This window comes from Schistocerca gregaria, chromosome 7 (genome assembly GCF_023897955.1).
Source record: "Schistocerca gregaria isolate iqSchGreg1 chromosome 7, iqSchGreg1.2, whole genome shotgun sequence".
Classification (NCBI taxonomy): domain Eukaryota; kingdom Metazoa; phylum Arthropoda; class Insecta; order Orthoptera; family Acrididae; genus Schistocerca; species Schistocerca gregaria.
Genome location: NC_064926.1, coordinates 377,281,246 through 377,297,576, shown reverse-complemented (window position 1 = coordinate 377,297,576; position 16,331 = coordinate 377,281,246). Strand labels below are relative to the sequence as shown.

At 41.5% G+C, this 16,331-nt stretch overlaps 1 protein-coding gene across 1 annotated transcript in view; it reads right to left on the bottom strand.

Annotated features, from left to right (window-relative positions):
• LOC126282164 (bumetanide-sensitive sodium-(potassium)-chloride cotransporter-like) overlaps positions 1 to 16,331 on the bottom strand; it is a 562,271-nt gene that overhangs the window by 172,584 nt on the left and 373,356 nt on the right. The window contains exons 3-4 of the mRNA XM_049981684.1: positions 8,825 to 8,900; positions 1,997 to 2,092 (exon numbers count right to left, since the gene is read on the bottom strand). Of these exons, the coding sequence (XP_049837641.1) occupies positions 1,997 to 2,092; positions 8,825 to 8,900 (172 nt within the window). The remainder of the gene's footprint in view (positions 1 to 1,996; positions 2,093 to 8,824; positions 8,901 to 16,331) is intronic.

Below are 16,331 nucleotides of genomic sequence, written 5' to 3'. Positions count from 1 at the left end.
TGGGCTAAGAGTATAAACTTTAAAATTGTATTTTGCGTTCGTCCTGTCGGCAGTGTTCAACCAAGTCAGACTTCTCATTTCCTTTTTCCTGGTACGGCACATGTGTTCAGCATAAAGCTCAGAGACAGTGCGAATTGTTTGAATTCTGTATATTTATTCAGGCATGCCATCGGGAAAGACTTTGTGGACATCTATCTCATATGACAATGAGCTGTTATAAGGACTTGTAAGATTTACAATTAGTACCATCTCGGTCGGCATATTGGGATAATCCTAGCAGAGTATTTTCCACTACATGGCTTAAAAGAAATCCCTTATCGCATCCTAGAATGTTGCTCATATATAAGTGAGTTTTTTCATGTCAGAGGGATTGAAGAAACCGAAGCAGTGCAAGGAAAAGTCTTGCGATTTATTATGGGTTTGTGTCGTTGGTTAAAGAAAGAGCGCTGTAAAAGTACTCAGCGTAGCTCTAGGGAAGACTTTATGGGGAAAATGCCGTTTATTAAGTATTTACGTACTTTAAAAGTTCCAAGAATCCACGAGCCCTGCCGGTAATAACTATCCCACATTCGTAACAGCCAAGAATCACACTAGCAAGATTTCAGAGATTAGGAGAATGTAGGGGACTGTGAAACCAATCTCCCTCAGAATGGGCAAATGAGACATGTAAAGAGGTAAAAGGAATATATTTTTCAGTCCAGTACCTGGTCTAATCATGATACAGTCCACATGAAATTTTTGCTAATCTCATGATCTCTTCGAAACGGCTTCCTATGAATCTGTCTTCCTACAATTAGTGGGAACTATCGCATGACTCGAGAAAACAATTTTCCTTCCGCGTTTTCTTCCGAAAGTAATGTTATTGAAAGTTCTGCCTGCTTTCTCTTCCTTACTATTGTATTCGGAGCTGAAAAGACTATAAATTACTCTTGTTACGTATTTTTATTAACCTCTCACTTTTCTCGTATATGCTCATCAACACCTTGGGGCTCCTGGAGCCACTCTGTAGCAATTCTGGGCGTTTGGGGTGTCGCATCGTCCTACTGGAATTGCCCAAGCCCGTCGGAATGCACAATACGTATGAATGGATGCAGGTGATCACACAAGATGCTTACGTACGTGTCACTTGTCAGAGTAGTATCTAGACGTATCAGGGGGTCTCATATCACACCAACTGCACACGCCCCACACAATTACAGATCCTCCACAAGCTTGAGTAGTTCTCTGCTGACATGGAGGGTTCATGGATTCATGAGGTTGTCTCCACACCCGTACACGTCCATCCCCTCGATACAATTTGAAACGAGACTTGTCCGACCAGGTAACATGTTTCCAACCATCAACAGCCCAACGCCGGTATTGACGGTCCCAGGCGAAGCGAAAAGCATTGTGTCGTGCAGTCATCAAGGGTACACGAGTGAGCCTTTGGTCCCGAAAGCCCATATCGATGATGTTTCGTTGACTGGTTCGCACGCTGACACTCGTTGATGGCCCAGAATTGAAATCTGGCGTAGCATGCGAAAGAGTTGCACTTCTCTCACGTTGAACGATTCTCTTCAGTCGTCATTGGTCCGGTTCTTGCGGGGTCTTTTTCCAGTCGCAGCGATGTCGGAGATTCAATGTATTACCGGATTCCAGATATTCACCGTACACTCGTGAAATGGTGGTAGAGAAAAATCCCCACTTCAACGCAGACTCGGAGATGCTGTGTTCCAACTCTTGTGAGCCGACTATAACACCACATTGAAACTCAGTTAAACGTGACAACTTGCCATCGTAGCAGCAATAACCGATCTAACAACTGCAAAATCTTGTGAGTAACACACATAGCACTTTTAGACTTCTTTCAGACCGAAGAAGCATCCAATTAAGTAGCAGGCCTTTATACGACCTGGTAGCACAGACATGCATATAAAATAAAGTCATAATTCATGCACAGTACCAAACGCGGAGTTTTATTTACAGCTTGTTGTCAGTGACACTGTGATTTACTTACCTCCTTTTATCTGTCCGTTGGTGCAGACCGCCGACATTGAAATTGTGGTTAATAACGTAACAAAGTTTGCTACGACTATCACACCAACTCCTTCGCCTGAAAAAAAAAAAAAAAAACTCAAACTCATGATATGTGTAACAATTCATTATGTCAATTAATTGAGATGTCTCATACACATGAGGTGTTAGTTTTCCAGTATGAAAAGAGTGCAGTTTGATACACAAAAGTAAGAAATAAAAAAACACTGCAATAAAAGAAGTATAACAAAAAAGGGACTATCACGAATAATTACTCAGACGAAGATAAAAAGGCATGGCCTTGACTATTTACTATTCAAGAATTAATTTCTTTTAATGTGTCATTATTTTTTACAGAATTTAGAAAGTAAACATTGTTTACTATTTTTAATTAATAGGAAACAGTACTTCTGCGGACATCTTGATTACATTGACAATTTTGTACCTGAACCACAAATCAACGCAAGGCGTAATTGTTTTCTTTCTTTTCTTTTTTCAAGTAACATAATGCATTTAAGTGAAAAAGCCAAGCTTCTTTCTCTTTTAAAAAGTGATAACCCTTTATGAGTCTAACGATCGAACAGTGGCTAATAGTAATAATAATTTGTATGGAGTGAGAAACAAGATACTAATCACATTATAAATTTGAAAAGTCTCTTTTCGTGCTGATCGTTAAAAAATGAACAAGTAATTACGATTCATAATGTGTGACAACAGTGTGACAAGACATGTGTAGTGAATATAACAGCATATCACGATTTATGAACGGGAAACTATAATCGCTGCGAGACGGCGACTAGAGAGGAACTGGGTTTTCCTAGCCCAACAGAGTATAGGATGGTTCTTTACTTTCGCAAAGATAGTATTTTCACACCCATAAGCTGCTCAGTAGGCAGTGCAGTTGAAGACAAATGGTTAACCACAGAATCTGGAAATGAAAACACACATACAAAGAAGATATCAGCGAATCATGGGTAACACAAGAAAAACTTCAGTTGATCGATCAAAGAAGGAAGTACAAAAAATGTTCAGGGAAATTCAGGAATACAGAAATACAAGTCGCTGAGGAACGAAATAAATAGGAAGTGCAGCGAGGCCAAGACGAAATGGCTGCAAAAAAAATGAAGGAATCGAAAAAAAAAATGATAGTCAGAAGGGCTGACTCAGCATACAGGTACGTCAAAACATCCTTCAGTGAAACTAAAAGCAAGGATAATAGCATTAAGAGCACAAGGGGAATTCCACTGTTAAATCCAGAGGAGAAACGGATAGGTGAAATGAGTACATTGAAGGTCTCTGTTGGGGGAAGCTTTGTCTGATGTGATGGAAGAAGAAACAGGGGTCAACAGGGAAGAGATTGGGGATCCAATATTAGACCCAGTGTTTAATAGAGCTTTGGAGGACTTAAGATCAAATAAGGCAGAAGCGGTAAATAACATTCCATCAGAATTTCTTAAATCATTGGGAGAATGGCAACAAAAGTTACTACTCACATTGGTGTGTAAAATGTATGAGTCTGGCGATATACCATCTGACTTATATCATCCACACAATTTCGAAGGCTGCAAGAATTTACAAGTGCGAGAATTATCGAACTATCAGCTTAACAGCTCATGCATCCAAGTCACTGACAAAAATTATATAGATAAAAATGGAAAAGGAAATTGAGGATGTGTTAGTTGACTATCAGGAAAGGGAAAGGCACCAGAGAGGCATTGCTGACATTGCGATTGGTAATGGTAGCAAGACTAGAGAAAAATCAAGACACCTTCATAGGATTCGTAGACCTGGAAAAAGCGTTCGACAACGCAAAATGGTGCAAACTGTTCGGAATTCTGAGGAAAATAGGGGTGAGCTATAGAGAGAGACGAATAATATTCAATATGCACTAGAGCCACGAGGGAATAATAGGAGTGTTCGGATTAAAAATGGGTATAAGACAGGGATGTAGTCTTTCGCCCCTACTGTTCAATCTATACATCGAAGAAGCAGTGATGGAAATAAAAGAAAGGATTAGGAGTTGGATTAAATACGATCCGGTGATGAAATTGTTATCCTGAGTGAAAGTGAAGAAGACACATGATCTGGTGAATGGAATGAACTGTCTAATGAGTACAGAATTACGGACTGAGAGTAAATCAAAGAAAGACGAAAGTTATGAGAAGTAGCAGAAATGACAACAGAGAGAAACTTAACATCAGGATTGATGGTCACGAAGGAGATGAAGTTAAGGAATTCTGCTGTCTAGGTAGCAAAATAACCAATGATGAACGGAGGACGAAGGACATCAAAAGTAGATTAGCACTGGCGAAAAGGGCATTCCTGGCCAAGAGAATCTACTATTATAAAAAATAGGCCTTAATTTGGGAAGAAAATTCTGAGAATGTACGTTTGGAGTATAGCATTGTATGATAGTGAAACATGGACTGTGGAAAAACCGGAACAGAAGAGAGTCGAGGCATTTGAGATGTGGTGTTGCAGAAGAATGTTGAAAATTAGGTGGACTGTTGAGGTAAGGAATGAGGAGGTTCTGCGGAGAATCATAGAGGACAGGAACATGTGGAAAAGACTGATAAGGAGAAGGGACAGGATGATATGACATCTGTGAAGACATGAGGAAATGACTTCCATGGTACTAGAGAGAGCAGTAGTGGTCAAAAACGGTAGAGGAAGACGGATATTGGACACATCCAGCAAGTAATTGAAGACGTAGGTTGTAAGCGCTACTCTGAGATGAAGAGGTTGATGCAGGAGAGGACTTCGTGGTGGGCAGCATCAAACAAGTCAGAAGACTGATTACTCCCCCACCACCCACCCACCCAAAAAAAAAGAGGAACGACGATAAGTGATTGATGATAGGCACCATTCCACTTCCTCTTAGCCACAGGGGCAATCCACTATATACCGTGAATAAGATGACCGCCGATATGAATGTTGAGCACAGTTTTAAACATGGCTGCTTGGTTCAGTGGAAGTTTATAAATTGTAATTAAACCAAATGATCCCTCGATCACAATTTTTAGTCTTATTAACCAGGTTTCAACACTTCTAAGACTTTCTTCATCAAAATTTAGACATTGAAAATGGTTTATAACATAATTACGAATTTATGTAAAAAAAATTTATACACAAAAAAGTGTAAGTACTGACTAACAATACCAGACAGAGACAGTACTCACATGTCAAGTATAAAATAAATAACAGGCCAGAAGGGCTTTAGTCACAAAAAACAAAAAAATAATATGTGAAGGCGAGCCTCTAACGGCTGCTTATACCTGTACGGCCGTTGCAACCTCTGGCTGTACAGGTATGAGCAGCCCTTAGAGGCTCGCCTTCACACATTCCTTTTGAATTTTTTGTGACTAAAGCCCTTCTGGCCTGTTATTTATTTTATATTTGACATGTGAGTACTGTCTCTGTATGGTTCTGTTAGTGAGTTATTACACTTTTTTCATATATAAATTTTTTTCCAGAACTTTGTAATTATGTTATAAACCACTCTTATGTCTAAATTCTGATGAAGACACCCTTAGAGGCCGGCCGCGGTGGTCTCGCGGTTCTAGGCGCGCAGTCCGGAACCGTGCGACTGCTACGGTCGCAGGTTCGAATCCTGCCTCGGGCATGGATGTTTGTGGTGTCCTTAGGTTAGTTAGGTTTAAGTAGTTCTAAGTTCTAGGGGACTAATGACCACAGCAGTTGAGTCCCATAGTGCTCAGAGCGATTTGAACCATTTTGAACCACCCTTAGAAGTGTTGAAAACTGGTTAATAAGACTAAAAATTGTGATCGAGGGCTCATTTGTTTCAGTGTGTCATGAAAAGTGAACGTGAGACACTGTAGATGGTGATTCGTCCATCGGATTGAGATGTTAAACTCGGCGTCCATCTTGGTGCTCTTCGAGACGAGTAAGCCGTGTGATGTGTCTTAGCACTCCGTCTTCAGGCCTCAATTGGCCCATCGGGACCATTCAACCGCCGTGTCATTGAAGATTTGGATAAGAGGGTCGTGTGGACAGCACACCGTTCTCCCGGTCGTTATGATGGTTTTCTTTGACCGGAGCCGCTACCATTCGGTCGAGTAGCTCCTCAATTGGCATCACGAGGCTGAGTGCACCCCGAAAAATGTCAACAGCGCATGGAGGCTGGATGGTCACCCATCCAAGTGCCGGCCAGGCCCGACAGCGCTTAACTTCGGGGATCTGACGGTAAGCGGTGTACCCGCTGCGTCAACACCGTTGCCTGATGTGTCTTACACCATCCCTTATCACCTCCAACATGAACACATCACTACACTACACTCACACGGAAAACTTCCGAATTACGTGGCCAATGTGCTCTTCGGTATCTCCAAGCTTTTTGTGCCATGCGACTTAACTTTTTCTACCACGCGCTGCATAGGCCTCAGCAGCAGTGCGGAAACTCGCTTATAAAATCTCAACCAGTGCCTTCCCACGACCTTTTCACAGTCAGAGAATTTAGAAATAAAATTAGGAAAAAAGTAGCTTTAGTCTTTGATCACATTATTATTTTTCGGCCATGTAACAACATTCCGTTTCATTGTCAGCTCTGACTTTATAAATGTCAGTAAGCACTCCAATGCTTCTCCGGGTGTATTTGTACATACGGCATGTGTAGGAGTGATGGTTGTCAATGTTGTGTTCGTAATGGAATGCTCATGCCTAAAAGTGAATTAAATTAGCACTGCCGTAGACAGTCTACTACCGGGATTAAAATAAGTCATCAAGTTGTGATAATACTCTACTCTAAATCACGACTGGTACTTGGAATCTAATCCTAGGAAAAGTAAAACAGCTGGATACTGCAAAAGTATTTATTATAAAAAGCAACTCTAAAATAGCGTATTGAGCAGGTATTGACATAGAACGATAACTCATACTCATTAATCGAAATTTAAGGTCGGCAAAACATGTATGACGTGACTCGAAATAGCGCCCCTTTTTCTTCGGTGGAAATACTAAGTGGTTAATACCGATTAGCGTTGAATTTAAGAAAGCCTCCAACTTAAATGGCACTGCCAATAAAGAGTTCAGAGATCCAGCAAATTGAACTTAACACATTTACTATTAAATATTCCCTGTTTGGCGAGATGTGGTGCGTATCACCGAATTCGCTGCAGTTTCTGCTGCACCGATCTGGTCAGCACTGACGGCCGTCGTGCAGTCGAAGTGGGTTGTTTAGCCGGCTACAAAGAGGAAGTGAAATAGCGGCACCAAACTCCTAGGGTTGGAAAGTACTCCAATACAATGCTGGACACGAACCAAGAATTCTGCTTGCTCATTAGCCAAGAGCAGAAACTTGACTTGGGCGTGCAGTCATAACGAAGCACTTCGTAATGCCTCTGTCTCCACAAGAAGCACAGATTCGATTATCTGCTCATGCAGAAACGAATGCTTCTGCTCCTAGTGGCGAAATCAGCACTTTACGGGATCTAACAGTGAGACTGTTCACTGGCACCGTGCCAGCAATGTCTCAGACCGCTCTCAAGCGATGTGTGTCCTGTCGGCATCCCTGTGCCCAGTTGTGCTCCGGATTAGAGGAAAGCCTCGCTTCCTTTGCAAGCACTCTCCATGCGGCCAATCGTCATTACAAACGCAATGGCTCACATCCTACGAGTGACAAAGATGCCAACCAACCGCTTTCGAACCGAGCGAGGTGCCACAGTGGTTAGCACACTGGACTCGCATCCGGGAGGACGACGGTTGAATCCCGCGTCCGGCCATCCTGATTTAGGTTTTCCGTGATTTCCTTAAATCGCTACAGGAAAATGCCGGACGGTTCCTTTGAAAGGGCACGGCCGACTTCCTTCCCTAATCCGATGAGACCGATGTCCTAGCTGTTTGGTTTCCTCCTCCCCCCCCCCCCCCCCCCCCAACAAACAACCCAAACCAACCGCTTTTGACTCATACTCAGTTCAGAAAAAGGTTCTAGAACTTTCTCTAGGTCCTCCTACGGCTACAAATTCAGCCAGTCAGACTCATTTCTCTGCCCTGTTGTGGGAATACAGCTTAGCATCTTGCGTCATAATTTTCGTTTTCATTAGCCCACGTCTGTGTCAGGCGTCCCACGTACATTCCTTTGTGCTAGCAAGGCTGGTGGCGACGCTTGTAAGAATCATCTCTACGATCTTATGCTTTCAGCCATTCCCTCGCCCCTAACTATTTTTAGCAACGACACGATCACCACGAGTATCCTATTTCGCTGGCTTCTGCACAGCGTGCGGGCCTAGGCAGTAAATGGGTGTATTGTACTATTCTTTTCAGACCCATAAAAATTACCCTACCATCAGCGCTATCTCCCTTGGCCTACGTCTCTTTCGAAGATTGTGGACGCCCTTGACTTCACCCTGCTGTCAGAGCCACTGCTAAATTACTTTCCAAGCAAGCAACTAGACAGAAATGTTAGTATGAGGCTACTCTGTTTCAACCGATAAATAATTAATAACCCCACCTAAAATGCGATCCCATACTAAGTAAATATGAACTACGTATTCTCAAAATTGTTCGTGAACGGTTGCAAAATCGTGCCGCCTTACAGCACTAAAGATGTAATTAGAACAATCGGTCAACAGCTGAATTGACTTAGGAAAAACATGTACTGCATCTTTAATAGTGTGTTTTCGTGGGTTCACAGGGCAAATCCTCACTGTAACATAGCTTAACTAAATACACGATTTAGTTTTAGATAGCTAAGACTTGGTTGCCGCAAAGTACTAAGATGCACTGTAAAAAGATTAGCTGTCCTGAAGTATGTTAATAAGCTTCACCGTAGCAGTGAATAATTAATGTGACTCACCTATGCCGGCCTGTCCCACGACCCAAGAAAGTCGCAGGAACAGCATTACACCCCAGATGTTGAGCAGGCATCGCATCTGAAAACATGAAAAAACAAATATATGCTTCTGCACATTCCTGTGCTTAGGTAAACAGTAAAGCCTACCTTTCTTCATTTAATATTCTGCGAGGACCTATTTCAAAAATTAAGTGTAATGCTTAGACAACCATGATGGTATCGATGACTGGACATGAGACCATTCTTTACTGGAGGAATGGACAACACTTCTTAACGTTGTTGTTGTTTTCACTGAAAACTGGTTTGCAGATCTCCAGCGTAGCCTACCCTGCATAGGACACTTCATCTCTGCATAACTATTACAACCTAGGTCCTTTCCATCCTTCTTACTGCATTCGATTATTTGACTGCCTCCAGCATTTTCACTCACCTCTGAAATTCCCTCTATTAGCAAAATAAGTAGTCTTGCACGCCTCAGGACGCATCTCATCAACGCATACCTTATTTCTGTCAAGTTGCGGAGCACAGATTTTTGTACGTAAACATCCATGTCTTCCAAATGTTTATGTGTTTATGTTGCTGTTCATTGTCTGTAACTTCAAAACTTAGAAAATGTGTTGAATATTGCTTACTATTCGGCGAAATACGGACTTCTTCAAAAGCAGTCAACAGTGCTACAAGAGAATTAGCGATGTAACACAACATTAACTAAACTCTTATCATAGAAAATTGTTTAAGTTGTTTTAATTTTCTGGTAGATTCTATTACAGTAAAGAAAACATTGAGAGATCCATCAGATCCAGCTTATTTATGTTTCTGCTAATTTTTTTGTTTCCGTTGTTTTTCTGTGTTACGATCTTCTCGGAAGGAAGTGTGTCGCTTCTTTGCTTTATTGTATTATTCTGTTATTGGTATTATTGGATTTTTGTATTATTGGTAAACGTGCACCTGAGTCATTCTCATAGCCTAGTCAGTTAACCTATGGAGTGTGGCTGAAACCAGTGAATGTGAATATTCCGGCGGTAGCTGTTGTCTGCTACTGTAGTTTTGTGAAAAGCTGTATTGTAAGTAAAAAGCCAGAGAGGTCTAGCTAGGTCATCAGGACAGATAGAAAGAGTTAGGTTGACATAACTATTGTACGCACCGTTCGAGGAAGCCTCACCACTAGATTAGATGAAGCGGACAGTGCTTTGGCCTGTGCGAATGCGCAGAGCTCTGCTGTCTCGTTAGTGAGGCAGTCCACCAATGGAGACATTTGAATTATTTAGTGTGTGAATTATAAACATTTCCACTTCAGTTCTCTTGGTAATCAGGGATACACATGCTAGTTATTGACAGAGTAATTATGTGTGGGGTTTTAACATTATCCTTCAGTCTTTCGTAGGGAATTCTTTGTGTGTGAGCGAGTTAGGCTCCACGTGTGGAGTAAGACAAAGAGACTTTATTGTCCCAGGTAGGTTGTGCAGTTGAACTGTTCTCAAGGTGCGGAATTAAGTTATTAAATGTAATTGCGGAGGCGTGAGTGTGAATTTTAAGTGAATCACGTGTTTTCGGAACTTGGAATTCGGTGACTTTGTGCAGTGACACTGCCACGTGGACAGTGGTAGAAGGTAAGTCTATTCCTTGTTATATTCAGTAAATGTATGCACATGCACCTTAAGTGCGTGAGTGTTACCCGTAATATATTCGAAATTTATACAACGTGTCCCGGTTAAATACATAAAAATATGAAATGTAATAATTCGGGACGTTGTTGAGATCTTTATTGGCGGTTTGATTCTACAAGTATGGTAAGTGAAAATGTTTTCTGTGTTTATTTGCGACAGTTGGTACCACATACGAATGCGCGCCTTGCTTTGGACTCCAGAGAAGAAGGTGTTCTATGGGCTTTCTCTCGCAGAGCTAAAGTATGTTACACCGAAACAACGTCGTTTTCGGTGTGCGTATGGACTGCGAGCAACTGACGACGTTTCCACTTACGTAACAATCGAGAAATGGGACAAGCGGCTTCGAGAAATTGGGAGTTTGCTTTCGATGACAGGCCACCACGCCAAGCACGCACTTCCAGAGGGTACTGTTGAATTAATCCATGCGTCCTTCCAGTGGAGGTCTCGTAAGTAAATCCAACAATCAAGTAGGCAGTTACAAAGTTTGATAGTACACAATGTCGTCCATAAAACAACTGCAGCTTCACCACCGAATCAAGCCATAGCATAGGCCGCGATGGAAGGCAGCCGCAGAAACAATTCTGGCAAAAATGGATGAAAACGAGGCATTCTTCGAATTCGTCTGTTTCTCGGACGAGCCTATATTCAACACTTCTGGCAGAGTACACACTGACAACAGCCGCATATGTCGAACTGAACCCCCAATTTCTGATAGAGTGCGAACGTGGCTCTACGAAAGTGAATGTATGGAGGAAATTGTTGCAGGACAGGGTTACGGCCCCATACGTCTTCTCGGAACCTACAGTTAATGCAACAACGTTCGTAAACATGGCAGAACTGTATGCTGTGTCACAACTTCGTGACGTGATTCTTCTACGTCAGAATTTGCTCTTCGATCAGTAGTTTCCAGATCACTGGATTGGCAGAGAAATGCCATTGGTTGCTTGGTCCCCATAGATGCCCAGACATAAGTCGCTTGATTTTTTTCTGTGCGAGTTCATCAGGAATCAAATGTATCAGACACGAGCTTGTGACCTGTCAGATCTGCGCCATCGCTTTCGTGCAGCTGTCGCAAATGTTACTTACTCCTGCAATGCTGTAAAACATTAGGAAGGAAGTGGGATGCAGATTAGATGTCTGCGCCACTAATAGTGCGCACATCGGGGTGTATTAGGCATGCAAAAAAAAGTGTTTTGACACATACTGTCAATAAACGTCTGTTATTTCTCAGGTTATTACATTTTACGATATTATAGGTTTAACCTAGACACCCTGTAGTCAGTTTTTCTTTCGTAAATTGATGCTTTTTCAGTGTGTGAGCCTGGGTGTTCTCAAGCACGCTTATTACTGGTAAAGTGTGTGGCAATCCCTTGTTAATCAGCAGTCTCAATTTGCAGAATGGAATGAATAGTTACGTGGCTAAATTATTTTTAAGGTTCTGGAATTGTGTAACATACTTCTTAGTGGATTTTCGCAGTTTGTGGAACTTCCTAAATTTCAGTACGTCCCTTTACTAATGTTCCGACATGTTCATAAGCCGTCAGTGTTCGTGAATCATTTGTGCATATCACTAAATTTCTGTAGATGTTAACAATGTTGTAATGGGGTTTTTCTCTGTATGTATGGTGCGTTGTGCGACCACGTGTTGTTCAGAGTTCGTTGTATTTCACCTCTCTGCTAAGGACTCTCTTCTGAGTAGGCATTGGGGCTCAAAGTGATATTGATAGTGGTAATGGGAAGTTTGTTTCGATTTATTGCGGTATGCACGAATGCAAGATGGGTTTCCTAGTTCACGTATCTTTATGTTATTCCAGCTACGCTGTATCATTAGTCAGCCAGTGCACTGATAAATTTCATTTAACTTTCGTGTGAAGCAGAGGCTATACCAATGCATTACACTGTAAAATGCAATTTTTGGCTACCTACGCTTAGTCCATGTCTAAAATAAATTGTCAAGTAAATTATTCGTATCGTGTGTTGAAAAGAGAATCACAGCTCCTTAACTACAGCCCCATCCTCCACCAGTTAGGAAATTTTGGAGGAACGCGATGAACCCCCTTAATGGAATTAGATGTGATATTCTGTCTCCTTCATTAATATATTAAAAGAAATGTGTCTATTTCATTTTTAAGTAATTGTCAGATATAAGCAATAAGTGGGCCATTAGGTCAACTATTAAAAAGAAGGAGACGAGTAAATTAAAACAACAACTTCATATATTTTACTTTATAATGATTACCTTTTATCTGGCGACCAACACAAAAAAGGCAGAGTGTAACAACGTTTTATATAGCTCTCTTGCCAGTTTAGCTGAATTTCTATGGATAGGGTAGGAATCTTTGCATATATGATCTTCTTTGTTACGTAATTATTTGACGTAGAGGACCAGCAACTGAAGAAACTTTCGCCACAATGAAAATCAGCCAGCATCGCTTGTGCAGGTTATGCTATGAGCAACTTAAACTTGAACAGCCATCTGATTATGAACCTGCCGATTTGAAACCGGTAACGGCGCTATTTTTTCTTAATAAGCAGCGTTATCATTACCGATATATCAATATATCAAACTGTGTCCGTCAAACGCCCATGTATGTTGTGCCTCGGATGACGTCAGAGCTGGAGATGTAGGAAGTGAACTTTAGAGAACTGTACGCCATCCTAGATCGCTCAGATCTCACAGAAGTAACTGTTTTTGTGTCACTCGTAATGTTGATAAAACCGCGTGGTAAGTGGCGAGATTATTTTCCACTTTTAAGACGAGCAATTGACTTTTGGTCATTTAGTAGTCAAGGCGGTAGACAATTTTGGAACTTTCCGTAGAAGTCGCCTCTGAACTGTTAATAGTGCTGTTTGAAATGGTGATATTATTATTATTATTATTATTATTATTATTATTATTATTATAATATTATTATTATTATTGATGTTGTTATATTTTGTGCGTGTGAACTTTAACAGAGTGTATCAATCATTTAAAACTCAAAATTTTCTTTGGCTTTCTGACTGGAAATTATGGTTAGTGTGTTCTCCATTGCTTTCTGGCTGGCCGTAAAAATAGTTGTCAGGCTCTTGTAAACGACAAAGATAAAGTGTAAAGAGTGTAAAGCACTCACGGACAATTTAAGTGTCTTTTCATGACGTAACAGAAGTAACGAAAATTGGATTTATTGCTAGCCGCTCCACACTGTTTACAAAGTTTAAAGTCTCATTTCTTACTGTAATTCTCACAGCATCATCTGAGGTAATTCGGCTGTACGCCATTACACTAGTTTTACATTTACTGATGTTGGTGTTATCTATATCCTCTTTTCAAGGCACTGTCTGTTTCGTGCAACTCATAATCATCATCACTGTTCAGCAGCCGAGAAATGAAGTCCTGTTGTCTATTCCGTGGCAAAAAGTTTTTGACCGGAAATGTACGAGAAGATGGGAGATAACAACAACTACACGAAGAAGAAAGGAACATTGGAGTTCAGTGTCCTATAGAGGACTAGGTCGTTAGAGATGGAACAAATGCTCTGTTGAACAAGAATTGGGAAAGGAAGTAGCCTTCACCTTTTTAAAGCAACTATGTCGGCGCTCGCCTTAAACGATGAAATGAGATCATGGCAAACTTGAATCCAGATGGCCGCACGTGATCTCGAATCGTGCAGTTTCAGTGCCTCAGTCGCGGCATCTCCTTCGATATTATGAGGTACATTGAGAAGTAACTGCCGGCCGGTGTGGCCGAGCGGTTCTAGACACTTCAGGCTGGAACCGTGCGACCGCTACGGTCGCAGGTTCGAATACTGCCTCGGGCATGGATGTGTCTGATGTCCTTAGGTTAGTTAGGTTTAAGTAGTTCTAGGTGACTGATGAGCTTAGAATTTAAGTCCCATAGTGCTCAGAGCCATTTGAACCATTTGAGAAGTAACTAAAGATGAAGGAAATCCGGTAATGAAAGAAGAATTAGAAAGAGATATGTGTCTCACATTGCTACCCACAAGATAATGAATAAATGTTCTTAAGTTAAGAGGTGTAGATCACGTGTATGCACAAGACGAAGGTTGTAGTGCTGAAATGTGCCAGCATATTTCCGAGACTACAAAGTGAGAACGTCATGGACTTTAAGTGCAGCGTTGTACCGTTTGTTGTGTAGGTAAGAATCTTATCCCCGGGAATGGAAAGTATAATCAATTTTCAGACTCCAAACTATTTTAGAACGGTATGAGCCTCTCTTGCTTGTAAACCCTAATCAGCAGTTTCATGAAAACGGGTAATTATAGGGCTGATAACAGAACATTTTTCCACACAAACGACATAGCGTTTGGCGCTTCACCAACCGCAGACGTTGGTTTCTGTTTTTCGGGCTTTGGTAAGACCTTCAAAACTATACGTAAATCTAGTGATCGTGGAAATGGTTTTTTTTCTTTTAAGGTGACTGCTGTATGCATATATAGGAAATGGAGAATGAGGAAAGAAAGGGAAGGCAAGGAAGGGATTTCGTGATTTCCAGCTGCACTGCGCATTGTGCTAATCTAATGGAGAAAGTTGAGAATTTGTGCCGTTCAGGGACTGGAACCCAGATTTACCGCTTCTTATGAGCGCTACTAATATTAAATACCGGCCTTAATTTGAGGAAGAAATTTCTAAGGGCGTACGTCTGGAGTACAGCATTGTATGGTAGTGAAACATGGACTGTGGGAAAACCGGAACAGAAGAGAATCGAAGCATTTGAGATGTGGTGCTATAGGCGAATGTTGAAAATTAGGTGGACTGATAAGGTAAGGAATGAGGAGGTTCTACGCAGAATCGGAGAGGAAAGGAATACGTGAAAAACATTGATAAGGAGAAGGGACAGGATGATAGGACATCTGCTAAGACATGAGGGAATGACTTCCATGGTACCAGAGGGAGCTGTAGAGGCAAATACTGTAGAGGAAGACAGAGATTGAAATACATCAAACAAATAGTTGAGGACGTAGGTTGCAAGTGCTACTCTGAGATGAAGAGGTTAGCACAGGAAAGGAATTGGTGGCGTGCCGCATCAAACCAGTCAGTAGACTGATGACAAAAAAAAAAAAAAAAAAAAAAAAAAAAAAAAAAAAAAAAAAAAAGCGTTTACCTTAACCGCCTCCCTACCCCCGCCCTCCCTTAAGAAAGTAGAGCGGTCAGCGTGAGGCCGGTGGAGACACGGTGGGCAGGGGTCGAAACCCGACGCCTGACCACGGTACCTCCCCCTTCTGTCGTGTGGCGCAGTTGACCAAGAAGGTAGAAGCGGAGAAGGGGCGGGACGTGGTAACACTTGCACCCATCCTCCTGCTCGGTGGACTGGGACTGGGGGAGTGTGGGACATGTGAACTTCAGCGGTCTGGACATGTTCCCTGATTCACTCACATTGCCCTCGTACATGAAATTAACACCAGAAAAGTTAATGTGTAGCTAAAATAAAATTTACTTAGGTAGGCTAGCGAACTTCGAAAGACAAACTGATAAGTTGAAATTAGATATGGTAGGCATTAGTGAAGCGCAGTGGCAGGAGAAACGAAGAATGTAGGTGATCTGCTGTCAGTAGCATAATAAGCACTTTATAATAGCCACGACAGATACAAAGCCAACACCCACGCCAGTAAAACAAGTTTATATTCCAATTAAATCCGCAGATTACAAAGAGATTGAAAGAACGTATAACGAGATGAAAGAAATTATTCACTATATTAAGGCAGACAAAAATTAGTACTGATGGATAAACAGAATTCTGTAACAGAAAAAGACAGAGATGCAGTAGGAGAATTTGTACGGGGAAGGGAAAGAAAGCGGAAGCCACCTGCTAGAATTTTGCACAAAGCAGAACTTAATCACTG